The sequence below is a fragment of the Grampus griseus genome, assembly GCF_964374135.1.
Source record: "Grampus griseus genome assembly, chromosome: 5".
Lineage (NCBI taxonomy): Eukaryota > Metazoa > Chordata > Mammalia > Artiodactyla > Delphinidae > Grampus > Grampus griseus.
In genome coordinates this window covers 78,096,442-78,121,669 of record NC_138998.1, presented here as the reverse complement: position 1 = coordinate 78,121,669, position 25,228 = coordinate 78,096,442, and the positions used below count along the sequence as shown (strand labels likewise).

The window sequence follows — 25,228 nt, the reverse complement described above, 5'->3', positions numbered from 1 at the left end:
TCGCCAAACTTTAGCAATAGAGCTGTATGTGCAGCCTTTAAAGCAAACGTGAAATAAAAGAAATTCTATTAGAAATCTGTTACTCCTCTGCTTAAAATCCTACAGTGGCTTCCAGCTGCTTACATACTAATGTGTTCTGGCCACTGCCCACAGCTCCAGCCTTCTCTCTCCTGGTAAACTCATATTCTATCCCCACCATTCAGAACCTTAAGCTCAAACCATAAAGCAACACACAATAGACCTGACTTCACTAAGCATCCTTGTCCAAATTGGCACGTATGTCCTCCATTCTCGTCCTTTCACTAAATGGTGAATATCTTTCCACGTTTCAAGAGTCAGCTCAAGAGTTACCTCTTATATGAAGTCTTTCCAGATAGGATTTACCTCCAAATAGAATGCTCCTGCCTTTGTACTCTGCTCAGACTTCTGGGATCATACCTGCCTTACTTTATTGCCCTCATTTGTTCCCTTCCTCCCCTCAATGAGTCTCTGAACTCCTTGAGGGCAAAGACCCTCGATGTTCTAGCCCAGATAGTTCACTAAATCAACATGTTGTTGATTTAGTGGTATGTACCCTGAAAGACTAAAAGGATACATGACCCAGGCTATACATAATGAATTCAATCAAAGCTTTTTAAATAAGCAGATAAAAACTGTGTAACACAGAAGGAAAAGAGATTATGTGTGACATGGCTGAATAATTAAACATCTTTATTTCCTTTCTGCATAAAAGAAATGTTTATTCAAATTGCATAACTGTCAAGTTGGCTGCCTATATCATAAATGTAACAAATTTCTCTAATTAGAAAACTAGAAAAGATGTCACTGAGCTATTCTATTTCAAAATATTAGTACTCTATTGACACTGGAATCATTTCTACACATTTTCACTTCCACAGGATTGATATAAAATGCTATGTCCTCTGTAGGTAGCCAAAATACTTAACTCTCAACACACACAGATTTTTATCCAGTTTCTATCTACCTCTTTCTTACAATATATGAGTGAAATTTTGGTATAAGAATTTTTTTTTTTTGGTGGTGTATGCAATGTTTCCTTCTCAGGGTTCTCCACTGATTTCCAAAAGGCAAGGAACCACCACCCACCCCTTCCCCGGCAAAAAAGTGCAGCAATACAAATCTTAAAATCCCATTAGGAACATCTGTGAAGAAAAGAGCATCAAGTTGTCATGTTATTTGAACACAACTAAATAATTTGGCTGAAGTATTTTCTCAGCCTAGAGGGGATAAACTAGTACAGGAGGGTCCCTTTATGTGTCCATGCTGTACTCCATTTAATCCTGTGCCATCTGTCACTTAACTTGATCTGAGTCCTTTGCAAAACTATGGTCAGAGTTTATTGCCTTTCTTAAAATATGGTGGAAACAGCAACACGACCTGATCAAAAGTTCTGTAGGCAGATGCCATCACTCTTGTCTTCAGAACAAAAATCTTTCAGATATACCATATATTATGAAATTCACCCCTTTAACAACTGCTATCTAATTTTAGAACATGTTCATCACCCCAAAATGAAACCCTGCACCCATGAGCAGTCACTCCCATTTCCACTCTCCCCAATTCCTGGCAACCACTAATCTACTTTCTGTCTCTACAGATCTGCTTATTCTGGACATTTCACATAAATGGAATCACATTAACATGTGGTCTTTTGTGTCTGACATTTTCTTTATCCATTCATCAACTGATGGATGTTTGAAACATTTCTACTTTTTGGCTATAAATAATGTTGCTATGAACATTTATGTGCAAGTTTTTATGTGGATAAATATTTTCAATTCATTCCTATGAATGGAATTGCCGGGTCATATGGTAACTCTATGTTTAGTATTTTGAGGAAGTGCCAAACCATTTTTTGTTCACACCATTTTACAATCCCTCCAGCAATGTATGAAGATTTCAATTTCTCCACATCCTTACCAATACTAGTTATTGTCTGTCTTTATTTTAGCCATCCTGATGAATGTGATGTAGTATTCATTATGGTATTGATTTGCATTTCTCTAATGACTAACAATGTTGAGCATCTTTTTTGTGTATGTGTGCCTACTAGTCATTTGTACGTCTTCTTTCGAGAAATGTTATTTGGATCCTTTGCCCATTTTTCTATTGGGCTGTCTTTTTATCATTGAGCTGTAAGAGTTCCTTATTCTGGATACAAGTCCTTTATCATATATATGATTTGCAAAAATTTTCTCCCATTCTGTGTGCTGTCTTTTAATTTTCTGGATGGTGTCCTTTGAAACACAATTTTTAAAATTTTGATGAAGTTCAATGTATCTGTTTTTTCTACTGTCACTTGTGCTTTTTGTGCCATATCTAAAAAGTCACTGCCTAATTGAAAGTCACAAAGATTTACACCCATGTTTCTTTCTAAGAGTTTTATAGTCTTGGCTCTTATGTTTAGGTCTATCCATTTTGAGTTAATTTTTGTATACGGTGTAAGAGGTAGGTGTCCAACTTCATTCTTTTGCATATGGATAGCCAGTTGCCCAAATATCATTTGTTAAAAAGACTATTGTTTCCCTGTTGAACTGCCCTTGTCAAAGGTCAACAGACCATAAATGTAAAGGTTTATTTCTAGACTCTCAATTCTACTCCATTGATCTACATGCCTACACTCATGTCAGTACTATACTTCCCCCAACCCTTTCTTGAGGTTTAACTGACAAAATTGTAAGACATACAAAATGTACACAGTTGTGATTTTATATACATATAAAGGATTTCCACCATCTAGTTCATTAACATATTCATCACCTCACACTTTCTTCCCTTCCTTCCCTCCTTCCTTCTTTTGGTGAGAACATTTAATAGTGTTATCAACTATAGCCACCATGTTTTACATCAGATCCTCAGACCTTATTCATCTTATAAAGTCTGTCCTCTTTTACCAACCTCTCCTCATTTCCTCCACCTCCCTAAGTCCCTGGTGACCACTTTTCTACTCTCTGTTTCTATGACTTGACTCTTTTCTTTTCTTTTTAGATTCTACATACATGGAATACCATGCAGTAGTTGTCTTTCTCTCTCTGGCTTATTTCATTTAGCACAATGCCCTAAGGTCCATCCATGTTGTCACATATGGCAGAATTTCCTTCTTTCTTCTGGCTGAATAATATTCCATTGTATATGCACTGTCTTGATTGCTGCAGCTGTATAGTAAGTTTCAAAAATGGGAAGTATGACTTTACTCTTTTTTTTAAAGATTGTTTTGACTCTCATTTTTTCTTCCTGAATAAAATTTTATATTTGGCAACAAGTACCCTCATTCCCCCCGAAAAAGGTGATTACTGTTTTGATTATTGAAATTATTCAACATAAAGTAAAAAAGTCATTCTTGGTTAATACATATTCACAGGAGTCAAAGGCCTTTTTTTTCCTAGGTGAATCTCAGCCATAGTGGTATGCTCAAGGTAGGAGTACAAAAGAGAAAAGGGGCTAGGGGTGGGATTAGAATCTCTTTGGTTAAAAAAAAAAACAAAAAAACCTCACTGTATTTCCCAAACTTTTAAAAATCACACTCCGCTTTGAGACACGTAAACATTTTATACACACATCACCCAGCTCTTGCTTCTTTTGAGAATCATTAACACTATAGCTCTTCATAGCACCACATGCCAAGATTTTCTTCATGTTTTCCTTCTATTATATATGTATCAATAATATAAAAATTATGTTTTATAAATATGAAATATCAATCAGTATGCTTTTAACAAAATAAATGCCCCTCTACAAGATTCCATTGTTTCTTTATATTGGACCCTGAAATTAAGCAAACACACCAAAGAACTCAAAATGCAACCATGCGGAAGAATCTGCAGTTGACACATGAAGTGTATTATATCCCACAAAGAGTAATTCGGGTTGTAAAATGTAATTATCAGTACAACAGTTTTGAGGTCACAATGTCATGAAACTTAGGTCTGTGTGAAAAAAGTTTCTTTGCATAAATAAAACATATCCTGGCAACTTAGTAAATCATTTTATACTGCTTGTTTTGGGGAAATTAAAGATTTCAAATGGATGTCATTATTCTCAAGTCAAAAGCTAAACTATACCACATTGCCAGAAAACGACTTCTCTGTGCCTGGGCACACTTACATATAAGCGCACAGAGATTTAACCAAGTATTAGTATTACTGTAGAGTCAGTAAAATTTCATAGTAGTTACTTACAACTTGATGTTTCTTCTGGTCTATGTACAACATATTAATGTAAAGATGTAGCTGAGGAGTTTTACATTAAAATGATTGTTCTAATACTCATTTACTCATTCACTTATTTTTACTTTTATTTTATTTTATTTTTTATTTATTTATTTTTTTTGCGGTACATGGGCCCCTCACTGTTGTGGCCTCTCCCGTTGCGGAGCACAGGCTCCGCACACGCAGGCTCAGCGGCCATGGCTCACAGGCCCAGCCGCTCCGCGGCATGTGGGATCTTCCTGGATCGGGGCACGAACCCGTGTCCCCTGCATCGGCAGGTGGACTCTCAACCACTGTGCCACCAGGGAAGCCCTCATTCACTTATTTTTAAAACGTTGACATTATGTACATAATATTTATACTGCAGGTGGTTACTATAAATTGTAACCATAGTTCCTTGTACTAGTATAGGCATATTTAAGCTAGGGATTCTGGATGAGCTTCAGAAAGTCCAAAGTTCACCTGATATCATATGCAAAACTCTGGCATGACTGCATTTTTCTGGGGGAGAGTCCATTGCTATGAACAGATTTTCAAAGAGGTCCATGATCCAAAAGCTACTAAAAGTTGCTGCTCTAGTCAGTAATAAACATAGAAACATTTAAACAAATAATACAAGAATGAAAAAAGCAATAAAATTTTTTTTATATATTGCATATTATAATGATACATTACAAGTAAAAATGTGTACCACAATGTGTAATGGGGTGTGCTTACTTGTTACGGAGAGTGGAAAAAGGAGAGAGAACTAAGTTTAATACGCTGTCCCTGCAGTCTGTTAACAACGCAAGAGCTCTATGATATGACAGCACAAGAAATATCACCAGGTAACATATGATTAAGCTCCAAATGCATGTTAGCAAAGATACGTCAGGGATCCGTCAAAAAACTTAGGAAAAAAAGTATTTTATACTTATTAAATTCTGATTTAGTTAATATCTGAGACCTCTGTCTGAAAGACTGTTTAATGGTGAAAATTTTAAGCCAGGAGAGAGTGCACACACAGGTGCTAAACAACTCATAATACGGAGATAACTGAAAGCTAAACTATTTGCTAAACAAAGATGATGAAAATGACACTGAGCTGTACTTGAAAGCAAGGAATCCACTATTACAACCTTGATTGCTTTAGATGAAGCACAACTAAATCTAGTCCAAAGACATCACAAACTGATTTCGTATATTCATTACAATAAGATTTAGGGGCTGTTTCCTTTATTTTGTGGTCATACTTTAAAAATACTAAATTCAGGGACTTCCCTGGTGGCGCAGTGGTTAAGAATCCGCCTGCCAATGCAAGGGACACAGGTTCGAGCCCTGGTCCGGGAAGACCCCACATGCCGCGGGGCAACTAAACCCGTGTGCCACAACTACTGAGCCTGCGCTCTAGAGCCCGTGAGCCACAACTACTGAGCCCGCGTACCACAACTACTGAAGCCCGCACGCCTAGAGCCCATGCTCCGCAGCAAGAGAAGCGACCTCAATAAGAAGCCTGCACACCTCAACGAAGAGTAGCCCCCGCTCGCCGCAACTAGAGAAAGCCCGTGTGCAGCAACGAAGACTCAGTGCAGCCAAAAATAAATAAATATATTTAAAAATATACTAAATTAATGGGTTCTAGACAACAAGTTGACATTAAGTATCATATTGTTTTCCCCAGAGCTACAAAATACCATGAATAGAGGACACCAATTTAGCTAAAGATGAATCAGACAGGATTTTCCTACCACCCAACCCCTCCCAGATAACAGTAGTGGTACTCATCTTTGTCATTATCATCCTTCTAGGATTAAGGTAAGGATTAAATGTGGTAATATATGTAAAGTGCTTAGCCCAGTGCCTGGTTCAGAGGAAGTTCTCACTGAGTGGTAGCTTTTATAATTAGCAGTATTTTACCAATATTCGAAAATGTAGACTTCTGAGGGGCCAGATAATCACTGATCTATTTGTCTATAAATTATACTGCAAAGAGCCATCAGTCAAACTGGAAGACCAGGAAAACAATGATTTAGACAGACATTTGTAATAAAATGCAGCTCTCTTAACTCTATGTAACTATTTTTATTTGTTTCCTAACAAAAGATTCTGGCACAAAACAACTGAAAACATCTATTTTTTTCATAGTTTCTGGGATTTCAAAAAGCTGATTGTTTAAAAAAAAAATCAACATCACAGACAGTAAAAAGTGAAAATCCTCCTTTTCCCCTCTCTCTCCTTAATCCCACTCTCCACTGCTAAATCTTTTTCTACTGATAGGCGTCACAAGAAATGAAGTCCACTTAACTTAGCTATAATAACATAATTAAAGATTATTTGGATCTGTTTTTTACTTTCAAATTTCTGAAGTTTCTGCTAAAGATTTTACTAGCTCTTACCTGTGTAAGAGCCATCTACACAAATATCTAAATTGAATTATTGCTAAGAGAAAATTAAACAATAGCTTAGTAAAGTTGTTTTAAAAGGGAAATTATGTAATTTTAATTGCCTTATAACAAATTATTTAAGTATGTTTTGCACCCCAATGTTCATATCAGGACTATTTACAACAGCCAAGACATGGAAGCAACCTTGGCTATTTACAACAGCCAAGACATGGAATCAACAGATAAATTGATAAAAAAGATGTGGAAGATATGGTGTACGTATATACACACGCAAAAAACAATACTACTCAGCCATAAAAGGAATGAAGTAGTGCCATTTGCAGCAACATGGATGGACCTAGAGATCATCATACTAAGTGAAGTAAGTCAAAAAGAGAAAGACAAATATCATATGATATCACTTATATGTGAAATCTAAAATATGACAGAAATGAACTTATTTACGAACAGAAACAGACTCACAGACACAGAAAACAAACTTATGGTTACCAAAGAGGTAAGGTTACCAATGGGGGAGAGAGAAATGAGGAGTCTGGGATTAGCAGATACGAACTACTATATATAAAATAGATAAATAAGGTTCTACTGTATAGCACAGGGAACTATATTCAATATCCTGTAATAAACTATAATGGAAAAGAACATGAAAGGATATGCATATATATGTATACCTGAATCACTCTGCCGTACACCAGAAACTAACACAATGTTGTAAATCAACTATAAAAATAAAAAATTAAAGAAAAAACGATCTACATGCTTAATGTCATGTTTTTCTAAAAGAGATATATCCAAATTTAAAAGGCTAGTTACTACAGTTATGAAAGCTATAGAGAAATTCTATCATCTAGAGGTGGACTCTACTTCTGCCTTTAAAACTCTTCCATTAGAAAGAAAGGGTCATATTATTACAAAGCACAAGTAAATGTTTACGGAATAAATCAAAGTATATCTCTAGGAACATTATTACATTTAAAACTTGAAATCCTACAAAATGGTTGGTTTCTTTCAAATATTAAGTTTTGTGATATTTTAATCCAAAAATTCAACTCTGGACTGAAGCTTGCCTTTCCTTACTTGAAATTTACATTTTAAAATTTGGAGGGGGAAAAGAAACTATTAGTAAAACCTACAGCATTCCCAGGTCCAGAATTTCCTAGACTGCTTCAACTTCAATCCATCTGGGGAATTTTGGGGACATCTGTCATTTATATAAGGAAGTTAATGATCAAATCTTTGAGAAGATAAATATGGAATTTCTCTTCAAAAGCAATAGTTTACCACTTTATATTATTCTTTTCAGAATCAATTATGTAATTCAGAATAGAACCTACAATAGAATCTATGCAGTCATTAAAAAAATCACTTAGTCAACATACACTTCTTCACATGAGAAATACATTTAATTATTTAGTAAAAAAAAGTCTACAAAACAGATGGCACTTTTGTTTTAACATACATATGCATAGAAAAGTGTATAAAAATATTCACAGAAGTTATTTTTCATGATGTACCAGAACAGAAAGTGATTACTTTTGTTCTTTTCTTTGCATTTGTGTCTGGGTATATTTTCTGCATTAAGCATATAAAATTATAGCATATATAATTATAAAAAAGTAATCATATTAAAAACTACTACCTTTTCCAAGTCTTCAAAAGATTCTTTAACCCCACTGCTATGACTTATGGCAGAGGTGTCAAAGGACAATGCTATATCACTGAACCTATGGTTTGTGAAATTCCTGACTGATGTTATCCCAAAATGTTTTATCTTTATCCAGGTATCTGAAACCACATCAAATATTCCTTAAGGGTATTTTAACTAGTACTGTTAAGGAAGAATTTAAGAAAAAAAATCTTATTATCTGAGAAGCCCCAAACAGAATCTCTCTGTTTACAAATGCTTTGAAAATCCAAGCACTTTTTAATACTCAGAGATTAACCGGCATAATGAGATTCTGATCTGATAATCCTATGTATGAAATCAACTTCAGAAAGCTAAGTGTTTTTCATGCTTAAAAATGATTTCTCATGACTTTCTATTCCATTCTGCCTTACACTTTTAACTTACTCTGAAGATGTATTTTAATTTTATTCTAAATATTTTTCAAAAGCCTTATTTGAGGGTAAGTAGGGAGGTTAAGGTTAAGCTAAGTTAGCTCAGCTTAAATAATACTCTGTGTTACTCATTCTGTAAATTATTGGCATGGACGTCCAAGCCAATAAAATTTAGTAAACAACATATACAACAACAATCACACTAACTTTTCTTATTAATTCCCAGGTAATTCCAAATTCATGAATGAACAATGATCTAGTAGATTAATTCAATTTAAACACTTACTGAAAACTATTTTGGTGTCCTTGGATATTAAAACACAACAATAAAAGAAAGTCCCTGCTCAGAAAGTTTATAAAATAATTAGGTAATTCTACCATTTATAATTTATGAAGTTTGCTGTACGATTGTTCACTTTTTGCATAAACTCAAAATCAGAGAGAAGAGTACCTATCGTACCGGGGGCAGGGGTGTGGGGGGGCTGCGTCAGCTACCTCCAGTTACTCCAGAGGAATACCCATGAGGCTTTCAAGAGAGAAAATGGAAAGAGCAGAAAGGAACAGTAACATAGATTCCCTAGTTACCAAAAGGACTAAGGGTGCATGCCTAACATCTCAAAAAAACTGAGACTTGAGTTGGGCAACTGTGAGACCACTTTTCACGGAAAACTCAAATCTATTCTTGAAGTCCTGATTAGCAGAAATGACAATATTTGCTTAAAATATAAAATGTCTTAATACATTTAACTTTGAAAGCTAACCTATAAAACTCTTTTCTGACATACAACTTAGATCAGGAAAACTGGAACAGTTATATCAGAATTAGTTAAGAGTTCTTATTTCAATGAAACATCACAGATATTCAACATGTAAAGTACACAGACAGGATCAACAAGACTTAGAGCTAACTTAAACACACAAAATCTCTACAAAGTTTATTAACCTCCATGCAATAAGATTTAGAGCTATACTATACACACATACACACACACTCCAACACAATGTCTATTACTTAACCTTAGTATAATGTATAACTTTAGGTCACCAAATGGGTGGTAAACTAATACTGATGTATCATTTATCCTGGGTAGTATTGCTTAAAACTGCAAAAGGGACTGAGAAGCTTGATATCTCAAACTGTCCTGGGATGTTAACTCCATTATATCATCTTCAAAACATCTATAGAAAGTGATCTTGGAACTTCAGTAGGTGATGACTACATATAAATGCAAGATGACAAGATAACATAAAAATGAAAAGAGTGTTTTGTTTTAGAGATGGCCTACTACAACAAATTAATCATGGACAAACTTGCAACAAATAAGCCCTATATAAAAATGAAGTCTTAAACCATCAATAACAAATTGACAGTTTCTACTAAAATTAAATAAGCACAGACCAATATTAGTAGAAAACTGAATTACAAGGACTGACAAGAAGTGGTGAAATAAGTTCTGGACTTAAAGGTGTATAAGATATGAGATATAGGATTTATCACAGATATTCAGTTTAGCTTCCTAAGCAATTTCGTTTGTGTCCTGTATGAATTCATTAAAATTAATGACAAAGAATAAACCATCACACAGTTCTAAACTATAATCAGTAGAGAAATGATGCAGTTCTAATAAGCTAAACATATATGACAAATAGGATATCAATACGCCAGGAGAATTGTAGTATGGTAAACTCAAGTACAACTGAAAGCCTGGGGATAGAAGAAATGCTGAATGGTTGTACTGACTAAGGGTCAGCAAACTATGGCCCAATCTCTGTTTATGTAGGAAGGGCCCAGGAACTAAGAATTGATTTTACAGATAAACATTTGCAATCAATTTGATGATACGAAACACTGACTTTGAACCCCAATTAAGAGAAATGTTATAGCCCCCTCAAAAGAAATCCATTCCTCTAATTAGTAGACTTGAATTTCATCAATGAAAAATATGTGGAAATTTTGTTATATTGAGTTGGCCAAAAAGTTCGTTCGGTTTTAAGTACTAATAAAAGACACATTTTTCATTTTCATGAAGAACTTTACTGAACAATGTGTTCAGTAACTGAACAAACTTTTTGCCCAATCCAATATATCTCAGACATCCCTAACTTTCATTTTAGCCCACGAAGCCTAAAATATTTTATCTAGCCCTTTATAGAAAGTTTGCCAACTCCTGTATTAGAATACTAATTTGAATAATAATGAAGAATACATAGGCGTTTAGGAAACAAGGAAATCAAACTATCTGAACTTAGATCTGAGTGTAGTATGGGAATCAGGAAGGAAGGAGATCTGTTGAACTAAGTTTAAAGCTTCAATTTGAAACTAAAAGATGGTTACTACAAAAAGACAGCAAAATACCAGTGATCTCAAGTGCAAATCATAAGAAATTATATAGATAGTAAGGAAGATTCTTGATTACACATGGGTGTTTTCAACCACACTTGTATACACTGATACCTAGCAAAATCATTTTATCAAAAGTAATATATTCTGGGCCTCCCTGGTGGCGCAGTAGTTGAAAGTCCGCCTGCCGATGCAGGGGACACGGGTTCGTGCCCTGGTCCGGGAAGATCCCACATGCCGCGTAGCGGCTGGACCCATGAGCCATGGCCACTGAGCCTGCGCGTCTGGAGCCTGTGCTCCACAACGGGAGAGGCCACAACAGTGAGAGGCCCGCATACCGCAAAAAAAAAAAAAAAAAAAAAAGTAACATATTCTTATAAATTAAGTACAAGGATTTTAAAATAACTTAATCACCATCCTGTGTATAACTACAAAAAGCTACTGAGAACCAATAAGGACGTACTGAATAGCATAGGGAACCCTGCTCAATACTCTGTAATAACCTAAATGGGAAAAGATTTAGAAAAATAGATAATGTATATGTATAACTGAATCACGTTGCTGTACACTTGAAACTAACACAACATTGTTAATCAACTATACTCCAATATAAAATACAAAATTTTTTTAAATAAATAAATAAATAAATAAATAAGCTGCTGAGGTTCAGCACAATAAAAACTAAATTCAAGCTGTCCAGATACAAAACAGGCTGCATTCCAAAGTAGCAACCTGATGCTGGAAGTATTCAAGAAAACACTGAAAAATCATCTGTCAGGAATGTAACTAAGAAGGTTCTTTCATTGGATGGAGAATTGGACTACATAACCTCTAAGGAGATTTTCAATTTTCCACTTCTGTGAAACATTTGGAAAATCAAGAATAAAGCCTAATAGACAGTAGGTGTTGTTGCTTTGGACAAACTATAACCTTAGAATCAACCAATCTAGTGGTCTAAATACAGAGACACTAGATATTACTAAAGGGGGGGGAGGTGAGAACTTATTTAAAATTTCAAGTATTAAAAACTTTAAAATGTCAGTGCTGCTGTTCTTAAGAGACAGTATGAATTCCAAAATAATAATACTTTGGATCTGATGTTGTTAATAAAGGTGTTGACCGACCTAATAAATAAAATTATAAGTAAATTTATAAGTAAAAACTTACTTAAATTATAAGTAAAAATTCTGCTTCTATCAAGTGATCTAGTCATATATACTCACTTTTTCATTTTATAAATATTTAAATATTGACTAAATACAAGCATCTCCTATGTGCTCAGCAGAGTATTATGAGCAGAGAGCACATGGTGAGCAAAAACAGACATAGCTTGGGTTTTTATTCAGTTTATATACATTTTAGTGATCTATTGCTTTTAAGCACTTTAAATAACAGATATATCCCTTTCTTGCATCAGATAGCCAAAATAGCTTTTCTAGTATCACATAACAAAAGAATAACTCAATTAGAAAGCAAAAGCTGGGTTCTTATACTTCTTCCACAGCTGAACTTGCTATGTGATCTTAGATCACGTTCTCCATTTCCTCAGTTTTTCATGAGTGTGTGAGAGATATGGATTCTTAGAAAACAGCAATAAGATTCCTTCCAGTTCAAAAATTCTGATTCAATCTTCTCACCTTGATTATTTCTACCAATTGATCCACACCACTGTCCCCTGGAAATATTGGTTGTCCTAACAACAGCTCAGCCAACACACAGCCTGCAGACCATACATCTGAAGAAAAAAAAAAAAAAAAGCTTATTAATACTCTGTAGTTTAAGTTGCATTAAACTGTATACATTTTCTAATTTTACTTTGGTCAGAGAAATATCACAAGGAAAAGACTGTATAATCTAAAACAGAGGGAAAAGTCATCAAACTATCCTTAATGCATTTAAAAATTGTGTTAAACTTACTAAACAGGAAACAGGACAATAAGAATATTCTAATAAAGGGTAATATCTATTTAATTATCAAATAGCAGATGTTCAAGTCTTCAAGAACCAAGACAGGGATTATAGAATGAAAACATAGCACATGATTATTTACTTATTATACTTAAAAATAAGTCAAAGTGATACAATCTCTTCACATTGGCAGGTACTTATACAGAGTAGCAGAAAGCAAGGGTTTAATCTCCTATATACAGGGTTGTAGGCCAATGAAAATTTCTGAGAAAAAAATTTTAATACTTTAAATGGTTAAACTTTTGTCTTGTAATATGACTGACAGAAAAATGTGCTTAAATATATGAATATTTTAAAATGCAAAGAGAGAAGAATACATTTTATTTTACAAATTATAAAATATAATTCACTTTTAAGTCAAAACCGAAACCTCAATCTTGAGAGAAAACTTTAAAAAATAATTTAATTAATAAATTTTAATAATTTATAAATAAATTTACTAAATAAAAAAATAAAGCGTACATCCTGGCTTACCCACGATAGTCCTGGTCTAGACGACCGTCCTGGGATAATTATGAAGAGCATCCCCTTTCTCTCTTAAAAGTATTACCAAATGAGAAGATAAATTATATGGGCAGTCTATTTAGAGCCCACTACCTAAGACTTCCTGCAAGAAAAAGCTAATTTTCAGTTTCTGGATTCCTGGGTTTTGTATGAATCACCAAACAAGTGTTTTAGGGAGATGAACATAAATCATTGCTGGGTTTTCTATCTACCAGTAGGGAAGGAGAAGAATGGTGAATGGCATGGGGACAACAAATAATTTAATCAGTCTGATGTGGTAAGATGCACTAACAAGAGGAACTGGAAACTAACACAACATTGTAAGTCAACTATATTCCAATATAAAATAAAAATTAAATTAAAAAAAAAAGAGGAATTGGAAATCCCTGCTCCAATGACTACATTTTACTGGCTTGGAAAAATAATGACAGAAAATTCATTTAAGAAATTCAAGTTGATTTTGTCCAGCTACTCTTTCACTTTTAATACCATTGTTAAAAATATTTCCAAAATATATTTGTATTAGAACACTTTTAAATATATTTATTTTTGTTTATTTATAAATCTTCCAGAGTCTTAAGAAGCAAGTATCCTAAATCTAAAAGGGAAAGCCAAATCTAGGCTTGTTAGGTTTCAAAAGGTCCCAGCTGAATCAGTGGCTGATGGTGAGTCCTACGCCTAGGACGTCAGAATCTGGTTTTAGTCAAGCAAAGGAGGCTACTGGAAAGCAGGTACTCATAATATCCAGAAAATTGATTCTTAGTAGAGGAAACAGATTACACTGGCCTTTTTTGTGAGAAGTATTCCCAAAGAACTGCTAGGCACATGGACATTTACAGAAGTAATATACTCTTAAGAGGGTTAAAGGTTTATGTTAAACATGCCTTAATATGTCACGTAATACGATCATGACTTTTTTAAAAGAAGCAAACCAGGACTTCCCTGGAGGTGCAGTGGTTAAGAAACTGCCCGTCAATGCAGGGGACATAGGTTCAAACCCTGGGCCAGGAAGATCCCACATGCCACGGAGCAACAAAGCCCGTGTGCCACAACTACTGAGACTGTGCTCTAGAGCCCGTGAGCCACAACTACTGAGCCCACGTGCCACAACTGCTGAAGCCCGCACACCAAGTCCATGTTCCACAACAAGAGAAGCCACCGCAATGAGAAGCACACGCACTGCAACGAAGAGTAGCCCCTACTCGCTCCAACTAAAGAAAGCCCGCATGCAGCAATGAAGACCCAATGCAGCCAAAAATAAAATAAATTAATAAAAAATAAATAAATAAAAGAGGCAAACCGCATTTATTTTTTTGTTTGTTTGTTTTGTATTTGTATGCTTTTGGACCAAGGAATTCTCTTCAGAAGCAATATATAACAATAAAATAAAGTTGACCTCCACCTGCATGCCACCCTAAGGTTGCTCCTTTCTTAGCTTCCTATTCATGTCCAACTGATCATACTCTGTATGTGCACTACTACTAGTGGGCTAAAATGAGGTAGAAGAGGAGGTCAATAAAGAATGAAGCAAACTGTCTCTATTCAATTCCTTCTATCATTAAAGATCTTTGGTGACAAATTCTACAGAATTGGTGGGTTTGTCCAAACTACTAATGAAAAAATCAGATTGTTCCTTTTGAGCAGACTTAAATAACCAACTGAGACAGCACAGCAGGAGTATCAGTAATATGGTCATCCTACCACTTTAATCATAAACTTAATTGATGCAAATTCTCCAACTGGTGATCAAGCTCAGAAGGGAATATTTCAGGGGAATTTTTTTTTTTAAGTTAGAAAAGGTATACTTAGAATTTATTTACAATTTTAAGTTAAAAATAACTGTACTCCTAAAGAAATCACAAAGGAGTAGCTTATAATACAAGAAACGTAAAAGTAGAATAATAAATATATCTTAAATTCTATACATTTTTGCATATCAATCTTTAAGAAGAAATATATTTCAAGGCATATTTATATTTAAGAACAGATTAGTAATACTAAATTACTAAAAACAAGATGCAATAAATAATTACAAGCCATTATATTTGGGTCCATTACTTACCTATACTAGAGGTATAATCAGTGGCTCCAAAGATCAACTCTGGTGCCCTATAGTACCGAGAACAGATATACGAAACATTGGGTTCTCCTCGGACCAGCTGCTTTGCACTAATAAAAAAATCAAAAGCAGAAATTCTTTAAATGAAAATCTAAACTGTATCATTGCTATCGTAAACTGCTATCATTCGCATTCGCAACACAATGTTTATCTAAGATTCCCATAATTCCAATCATGCAATATATAAGAAAAAGAAAATATGGACCATAACTATGTCTGACAAAACAAACTTATAATTTTAACATATCACTCTGAAAAAAGAACAGTAACTTTTAAAGAATGCATTTGTTAACTGTCACCTGAGGAAAAAGATTTTTAAAAAAATCACAAAATGATAAATGTTAAATTTCTTCTGCTCTTGTTCCCTGAATTCCACCTTTAAAATACAAAGAAGAAAGGGCAGAAAAATGAGCGGTACTTCCCCTCACCAAAAAGCACAGTAATAGATTATAATATAAGAATGAATACTGCTTACCCAATATGTTTTTTAAAAAGGTAAGAAATTGGCCACTCTCTTAAAATTTGACTTCTGACTCAGAGTAAGTATCCCAAAGCTTGCAGATCCAATCTACTTTATGTTTTTCCACCGTTTGGTCAATTTATTAACTGCCTAAGCATTCGTTACCCAATAAAAAAAGATAGGCCCTTTCCTGTAGGGCAGAGATAATTCACAGTCCATGAATTCTAATTCCACTGTCGTAAGTTAAATCACACATTCTCTTAATCCAACTTTCCTTCCCAAATACTTTGTGGCATGTATTTTAAATATTAAAATTAGTTTCTTTTGAAGTACCTCTCAAGATAACTTGAAGACACCCTAAAATAAATAAACTGCTACAGAAGCTAACCATTTTGACATACAATAATAGGAAAGATAAATACAGGAAATAAATACAAACAACAAAATAAAACAGTAAAAAAGTAAGTCACAGAAAAGGTAAAAAAAAAATTTTTAGGTAAAGGTACAGGAAAATCAGAGTAGAGATAGATGAAAGTAGTCACAAAGGTTTCAGTTTGGGCTTTCTTTTCTTCCATTTATTTCTGGTCAATGATAAGTCTGACCATAACCTGGTCTTCCTTCATCACAAGTTTTGAAGGTGGGAGGCAGTTTATTTTTTAACATTCTCACCAAGGTTTGACATACAGCAGCCATTTCCTAAATTAATAAACACTAATCCCTGTTTTTAGGCTGCATGAAAATTAAGACACTTTTTCAGCAAAACTGATAAAACCTTTCTACCTTATAAAGAATTTTCTAAATTAACAAGACGATTCCAATTATTTAGTCATAAAATTCAGTGATAAAGAAGGTAATATTAGAAATGCCACTTGATAGAGCTACCTTCAAAGTGTATCCCAAACTCTACTTGCTCAAACTAGCCGTCAAAAACATAAAAGGCAGCTTTGTTATCAGAGCTATTAAAAGTGAACTAGGCAGAGTCAAGATGGTGGTGTGGGAAGACACAGTTAGCTTCTCCCCACAACTAGTGTGCCTGCCGGCCGCTGGTGGGGGACACTAACGCCCAAGGAGATAGTAGGAACCCCAAAGTAAACCAGTAGGAAGTAGGGGGACTGAGGGGGGAGAAGTGGAGGTCAGACAGGATCTGTGCCCCTGAGGTCAGGGAGATCAGGAGAGGCACGAGGGAGGGACTCTCTGGGAAGAGAAGGAGAGGAGCAGAGGGTGATCGCCTGGCTCACTTGGGCTGGGGAGCCTGCTGAGCTCTCAAGCCAGTACCCCACCTCCACAGCCCCATCCAGGCCATGTGGGTCCTGGGGGCATAAGAGGGAGGCTGGGGAGATGAGGAGTGGCAGGCGGGAGGAGCCATCCAAGGAGGCACACCAGAGAAGCAGAGGGCGATTGCCCCACCCACTGGGGCCCTGGGCAGCCGGCTGAGCTCCCAGACCGATCCCCTGCCCTCCAAAGGCCCCTCCAGGTCTCGTGGGTCCTTGGGGGCATAGGAAGGAGGCCTAGGGGAGAACAGGAGAGGCAGGCGGGAGGAGCAGAGGGCAACTGCCCCACCCACTAGAGCCCAGGAAGATTGCTGGGCTCCCCTGTGAGGTCCCCCACCCTCTGAGACCAGGGCTGGGGGGCAAACCTGGGTCCCTTCTGTTCCTTGAACCTAAGCCCCACCCCCAACAGCCCCCAGCGCCTTTTCCAGTCCTGTCAGTCCTGAGCATTAGCCCTGCCCACCGCCCAAACCTCACCCTTGCTTAGGCCCCGCCCTCCACAGCCAAGGCCTCCCCCCCCCCCCACCCACCCCTTTTCTCTTCTTTTTTCTTTTCCCTCCTCCTCTTTTTTACTATTATGGTACTGATGTGCCTTCTGGCTGTTGATTCATCTATACTTTTATTTTTATATTCTTCCTAACATATCTGTTTATTTTTTACTTTGTTATTTTTTTTTTTTGCTGCCCCAGGCAACTTGCCGGACCTTGGTTCACAAACCCAGGGTTGGGCCAAAATTCCTTCGGTGGGAGCTCCGAGTCTGAACCACTGGACTAACAGAGAACCTCAGACCTCAGGGAATGTTCACTGGAGTGAGACCTCACAGAGCTCCTCATCTCAGCACCAAGACCCAGCTCTACCCAATAGCCTACAAACTCCAGTGTTGGAAGTCTCAGGTCAAACAACCAGTAAGTCAGAAACACAATCCCACTCATTAGGGGAAAAAAAAAAAAAAGACACGGCAAAAAAATATGTCACAAATGAAGGAGCAAGGTAAAAACCTACAAGACCAAATAAATGAAGAGGAAATAGGCAATCTACCTGAAAAAGAATTCAGAGTAATGATAGTAAAGATGATCCAGAATCTCAGAAATAGAATGGAGGCATGGACTGAGAAAATACAAGAAATGGTTAACAAAGATCTAGAAGAACTAAAGAACAAACAAACAGAGATGAACAACACAATACTGAAATGAAAAAGACACTAGAGGAATCGATAACAGAATAACTAAGGCAGAAAAACGAATAAGTGAGCTGGAAGACAAAATGGTGGAAATAATTGCTGAGGAGCAGAAAAAAGAATGAGAAGATTGAAGACAATCTCAAGACCTCTGGGACAACACGAAATGCACCAACATTTGAATTATGGGGGTCCCAGAAGAAGAGGAGAAAAAGAAAGGGTCTGAGAAAATATTTGAAGAGATTATAGTTGAAAACTTCCCTAACATGGGAAAGTAAACAGTCATCCAAGTCCAGGAAGTACAGAGAGTCCCATACAGGATAAACCCTAGGAAAAACACACCAAGACACATATTAATCAAACTAACAAAAATTAAATTCAAAGAAAAAAATATTAAAAGCAGCAAGGGAAAAACAAAAAACATACAAAGGAATCCCCATAACGTTATCAGCTGATTTTTCAGAGGAAACTCTGCAGGCCAGAAGGGAGTGGCAGGATTCAATGGAAAAGTCAAAAGCTTTTCAGACAAGCAAAAGCTAAGAGAATTCAGCACCACCAAACCAGCTTTACAACAAATGCTAAAGAAACTTCTCTAAGTGGAGACACAAGAGAAGAAAAAGACCCACAAAAACAAACCCAAGGGCTTCCCTGGTGGTGCAGTGGTTGAAAGTCCGCCTGCCGATGCAGGGGACACGGGTTCGTGCCCCGGTCTGGGAAGATCCCACATGCCGCAGAGCGGCTGGGCCCGTGAACCATGGCCGCTGAGCCTGCGTGTCCGGAGCCTGTGCTCCACAACTGGAGAGGCCACAACAGTGAGAGGCCCGCGTACCGCAAAAAAAAAAAAAAAAAAAAAAAAAAGAAAATGGTAATAGGAACATACATATCGATAATAACTTTGACTATAAATGGATTAAATGCCCCAACCAAAAGACACAGACTGGCTGAATGGATACAAAAACAAGACCCATATATATGCTGTCTACAAGAGACCCACTTCAGACCTAGGGACACATACAGACTGAAAGTGAGGGGATGGAAAAAGATATTCCATGCAAATGGAAATCAAAAGAAAGCTGGAGTAACAATACTCGTATCAGATTAAATAGATTTTAAAATAAAGACTGTTACAAGAGATAAGGAGGGACACTACGTAATGATCAAAGGATCAATCCAAGAAGAAGATATAACAATTATAAATGTTTATGCACCCAACATAGGAGCACCTCAATACATAAGGCAAATGCTAACAACCATGAAAGGAGAAACCGACAGTAACACAATAATAGTAGGGGACTTTAACACCCCACTTACACCCATGGACAGATCATCCAAACAGAAAATAAATAAGGAAACACAAGCTTTAAATGACACAATAAACCAGATAGCTCTAACTGATATTTATAGAACATTCCTCCCAGAAGTGGCAGAATACACTTTCTTCTCAACTGCACCTGGAACATTCTCCAGGACAGATCAAATCTTGGGTCACAAATCAAGCCTCGGAAGATTTAAGAAAATTGAAATAGTATCAAGCATCTTTTCTGACCACAACACTATGAGACTGGAAATCAATTACAGGGAAAAAAACTGTAAAAAACACAAATACATGGAGGCTAAACAGTGTGCTACTAAATAACCAAGAGATCACTGAAGAAATCAAAGAAGAAATTAAAAAATACATAGAAACAAATGACAATGAAAACATGATGACCCAAAACCTATGGGACATAGCAAAAGCAGTTCTAAGAGGGAAGTTTACAGCAATTCAACGTCACCTCAAGAAACAAGAATAATCTCAAATAAACAATCTAACCCTACACTTAAAACAACTAGAGAAAGAAGACCAAAGAAAACCCAAAGTCAGTAGAAGGAAAGAAATCATGAAGATCAGAGCAGAAATAAATGAAATAGAAATGAAGAAATCTATAGTAAAGATCAATAAAACTAAAAGCTGGTTCTTTGAGAAGATAAACAAAATTGATAAACCCTTAGCCAGACTCATCAAGAAAAAATGGGAGAGGATGCAAATAAATAAAATTAGAAATGAAAAAGGAGAAATCACAACTGACACTACAGAAATACAAAGGATTGTAAGAGACTACTACAAACAACTATATGCCAATAAAATGGACAACCTGGAAGAAACTGACAAGTTCTTGGAAAGGTACAATTTTCCAAGACTGAACCACGAAGAAGTAGAAAATATAAACAGACCTATCACAAGTAATGAAATTGAAACCGTTATTAAAAATCTTCCAACAAACAAAAGTTCAGGACCAGATGGCTTCACAGGCGAATTCTATCAAACGTTTACAGAAGAACTAACACCTATCCTTGTCAAACTCTTGCAAAAAATTGCAGAGGGAGAAACACTCCCAAAGTCATTCTATGAAGCCACCATCACACTGTCACCACAACCAGAAAAAGATATCACAAAAAAAGAAAATTATAGACCAATATCACTGATGAACACAGATGCAAAAATCCTGAACAAAATATTAGCATACAGAATCCAACAGCACATTAAAAGGATCATACACCATGATCAAGTGGGATTTATCCCAGGGATGCAATGATTCTTCAATATACACAAATCAATCAATGTGACGCACCACATTAACAAATTAAGGAATAAAAACCATATGATCATCTCAATAGATGCAGAAAAAGCTTCTGACAAAATTCAACACACATTTATGATAAAAGCTCTCCAGAAAATGGGTAGAGAGGGAAACTTCCTCAACATAATAAAGGCTATATATGACAAATCCACAGCAAGCATCATACTCAATGGTGAAAAACTGAAAGCATTTTCACTAAGATCAGGAACAAAACAAGGATGCCCACTCTCACCACTCTTATTCAACATAGTTTTGCAAGTCCTAGCCACAGCAATCAGAGAAGAAAAAGAAATAAAAGCAATACAAATTGGAAAAGAAGAAGTAAAACTGTCACTGTTTGCAGATGACATACACTATACATAGAAAATCCTAAAGATGCCACCAGAAAACCAGTAGAACTAACCAGTGAATTTGGTAAAGTAGCAGGATAAAAAATTAATGCACAGAAATCTCTGGCATTCCTATACACTAACAACGAAAAATCAGAAAGAGAAATTAAGGAAACACTCCCATTTACCACTGCAATGGAAAGAATAAAATACCTAGGAATAAACCTGCTTAAGGAGGCGGAAGACTTGTACTCAGAAAACTATAAAACACTGATGAAAGAAATCAAAGATGACATAAACAGATGGAGAAATATACCATGCTCTTGGATTGGAAGAATCAATATTGTGAAAATGACTATACTACCCAAAGCAATCTATAGATTCAATGCAATCCCTATCAAACTACCAATGGCATTCTTCACAGAATTAGAAGAAAAAATTTTACAATTCATATGGAAACTCAAAAGATCCCGTACAGCCAAGGCAATCTTGACAAAGAGAAATGGAGTTGAAGGAATCAGATTCCCCGACTTCAAACTACACCACAAAGCTACAGTAATCAAGACAGTATAGTACTGGCACAAAAACAGAAATATAGATCAATGGTACAGGACAGAATGCCCAGAGATAAACCCATGCACATATGGGCACCTAATTTATGACAAAGAAGGCAAGAACATACAATGGAGAAAAGACAGCCTCTTCAATAAGTGGTGCTGGGAAAACTGGACAGCTATGTGTAAAAGAATGAAATTAGAACACTCCCTAACACCATAACAAAAATAAACTCAAAATGGATTAAAGACCTAAAGGTAAGACCAGATACTATACAAGTCTTAGAGGAAAATGTAGGAAAAACACTTTCACATAAACCACAGCAAGATCTTTTTTGACCCACCTCCTAGAGTAACGGAAATAAAACCATAAATAAACAAATGTGACTTGCTCCTAGGAGCAATCGATATTATGAATTTATATCATTCATCATCATTTATATCATTATATCATTTATATCATTATATCATTTATATCATCATAAATAAGCTATGTATCTGTGTACATATGCCTATACTCTCTGTGTTTTTAGAATACAAAAGGGAACATACTATGTAGATTCTTGACCTTCTTTTTTTGAATTTAATACTTCTTAGAAATCATTCATTTTCCATTCATAGAGAGCCTCCCCTTTCTTTTTTTAACAGCTGCATGTATTACATTATATGTATGATGTACCATAATTTATCTGGTAATCTTCCTACTGCCAGACATTTATATACAATTCTATGATAAAAATCCTGGTATATACAATATTTTGTAAATGTGTGAGTATTTGTAAGGGAACAGTTCCTAGGAGTTAAATTGCTCGATGAAAGACTAAAATTCTGAGTATACAGGGTGGGAGGGTGGGGTTGGAGAGGAGGGAAGGGAGGGAGAAGAAAAGAGAACTAGCTTACCTTCCAAAGTCACAGAGTTTTAAGACAGCTGTATCAGGATCCAACAAGAGGTTCTGTGGTTTAATATCCCGATGGCAGATTCCAAAGGAATGGATATAGGCTAAACTTCGGAACAGCTGATACATATACAACTGGAATAAAGAGTAAAAATTCATTGAATACTTACTTTCTATCCCAAACAATTCAGAGTCCTTACACAGGAAACAAAGTAACAGATTTCCAGAAAAGAATAGTGAAAAGCTGGGGATTGTTTGCACTCAGTCTTTCTTAAACAAGTTTTATGTCATTTCTCTATCCATTAGCTAATTATAGTTTAGTTAACCAATGTTATATTTGTACCATCTTTTAATAACTTAAAAAAGGGAAATTTACAATGTGCTTTTATAATTTTTATTTTACTAACATCTCACCACAAACCTGTTTTTTTCCCCTAAACACAGATTTAAAAACTCAGAGGGGTATTCCAAATCATGTGTAACAAGTAACAATGTTTAGACCAGAAGCCAAGTCTTCTTGGCTTCATCATCCTTTGTCAGGGCCAGAGGTTACTGATACAGAGGTCTGGGAAAACTCACACGTGAACTGAGAAAATCTGTTATCAACGATCTATCAAGACATCAGTAAATCTATTAATAGCAACACCACTCTTCCTGTTAATATCCTTCAGAATTAAGTAGACTTCAAAATGCCATTTAAAAACAGATCCTAGATGACTACTGACATCAATTTAAAAGAATATTTATTTCAATTTTATTACAAAACAACATACAGTGAGAAACTGGGTCTGTGTGGAAGAAAGAATTAGACTCTTGACTGGTGAAGAGACAGTCTTTGTGAAGAAAGTGAGTATATCTTTTTCTTTCTTTTTTTTTTTTTGTAGTACGCGGGCCTCTCACTGTTGTGGCCTCTCCCGTTGCGGAGCACAGGCTCCGGACGCGCAGGCTCAGCAGCCATGGCTCACGGGCCCAGCTGCTCCGCGGCATGTGGGATCTTCCCGGACCGGGGCACGAACCCGTGTCCCCTGCATCGGCAGGCGGACTCTCAACCACTGCGCCACCAGGGAAGCCCGAAAGTGAGTATATCTTAAACCTTCTATTTGTTCCAAGGTCAGTGTTCTGGTTCACTTATAAATTTTTCTGACTCCTCACCTTCTGACCTCTACCCCAAAGTTATATACCATGAAAAGAACTTTTGAAATGATTCAAATCAAAGATACCAGTATCTTGGTGAAAAACAACAAAAAGAGAGTTAAAAGTCAGATAAAGCACTGACATAAGGTATCATCTACATATGAAGTGGTCTTGACTCCTACAAAAATATACTGAATCACCAATTTACAGGAAATACTGAGGACAGAGGAACATATTAACACCACTACAGTAATCCCATCAGCAAAATCCATTTTATTACTTTAAAGCTTAAAACTATAACTATTAAGTAAAAACTTCGATACTCAAAACATTCAGAATCAATGCCATTTTATTTTCTAGAGTATTTGTATAAAAGGTAAAATGCAAAAAATTATACTTAGAAAGCTGAACTTTTAAACTTAACTCCTAGTTAATTTTCACAACGTCATAGTTAAACAAATAATAATCTGTTTCTAATAATCCACCACAACTTCAGTTATAATTATGTTGGATAAATTGCAAGCCACTCTAACGTGAGTTGTATCAAATAAAAAAGATGACATTGACATCAGGTACCAAAAATTAAATAACACCTTAATAGAGTCTGTGCATATTTAAAATTACGAAAAGTTTAAACTTCAGCTACGGACACATTGTATCTATAAATGGCAATGAAACATTGCATTCAGTAATATTTATAACCATATTTTTATAATTTTATAGGATACGCTTGTTCCTATTTCAGCCTGTGGCACAATAAGGGTTATAAGAAATTAAATTAAAAGGTGCTATAGGTAGCAAAATTAAAACCCATAATTGTCTGTGAAAAAGTTCATTTGTCAGAAAGATGACAAGTATCTTTAACACCTGCGTCATGAAAGCTTAAAAAGGGAAGACTTCACGCTTTAAAACTGTACAAAAATTTAATGAAACTCTAGCAATACCTACTTTGCAGCTTTCCCCCCTCAGAATGAGATGTAATAATATAGTTAAAATACACCCAGCACTCTCCCTTGTTCATAATAACTAAAATGGTAAATTGCTCCATTTTTACATACCTTAACATAGATCACAGGGAGCGTCTGTTTGGCTCGACTATAGTGTCTGGCAACTCTGTATACTGTTTCCGGAACATAGTCCAGCACCAGATTAAGATAGACCTCATCTTTCTGAAAGAGTTTATTAA

At 35.9% G+C, this 25,228-nt stretch overlaps 1 protein-coding gene across 1 annotated transcript in view; it reads right to left on the bottom strand.

Moving 5' to 3' along the window:
• GSK3B (glycogen synthase kinase 3 beta) overlaps positions 1-25,228 on the bottom strand; it is a 197,803-nt gene that overhangs the window by 56,647 nt on the left and 115,928 nt on the right. The window contains exons 4-7 of the mRNA XM_082654334.1: positions 25,101-25,211; positions 22,913-23,043; positions 15,547-15,653; positions 12,650-12,747 (exon numbers count right to left, since the gene is read on the bottom strand). Coding sequence (XP_082510460.1) covers positions 12,650-12,747; positions 15,547-15,653; positions 22,913-23,043; positions 25,101-25,211 — 447 coding nt within the window. The remainder of the gene's footprint in view (positions 1-12,649; positions 12,748-15,546; positions 15,654-22,912; positions 23,044-25,100; positions 25,212-25,228) is intronic.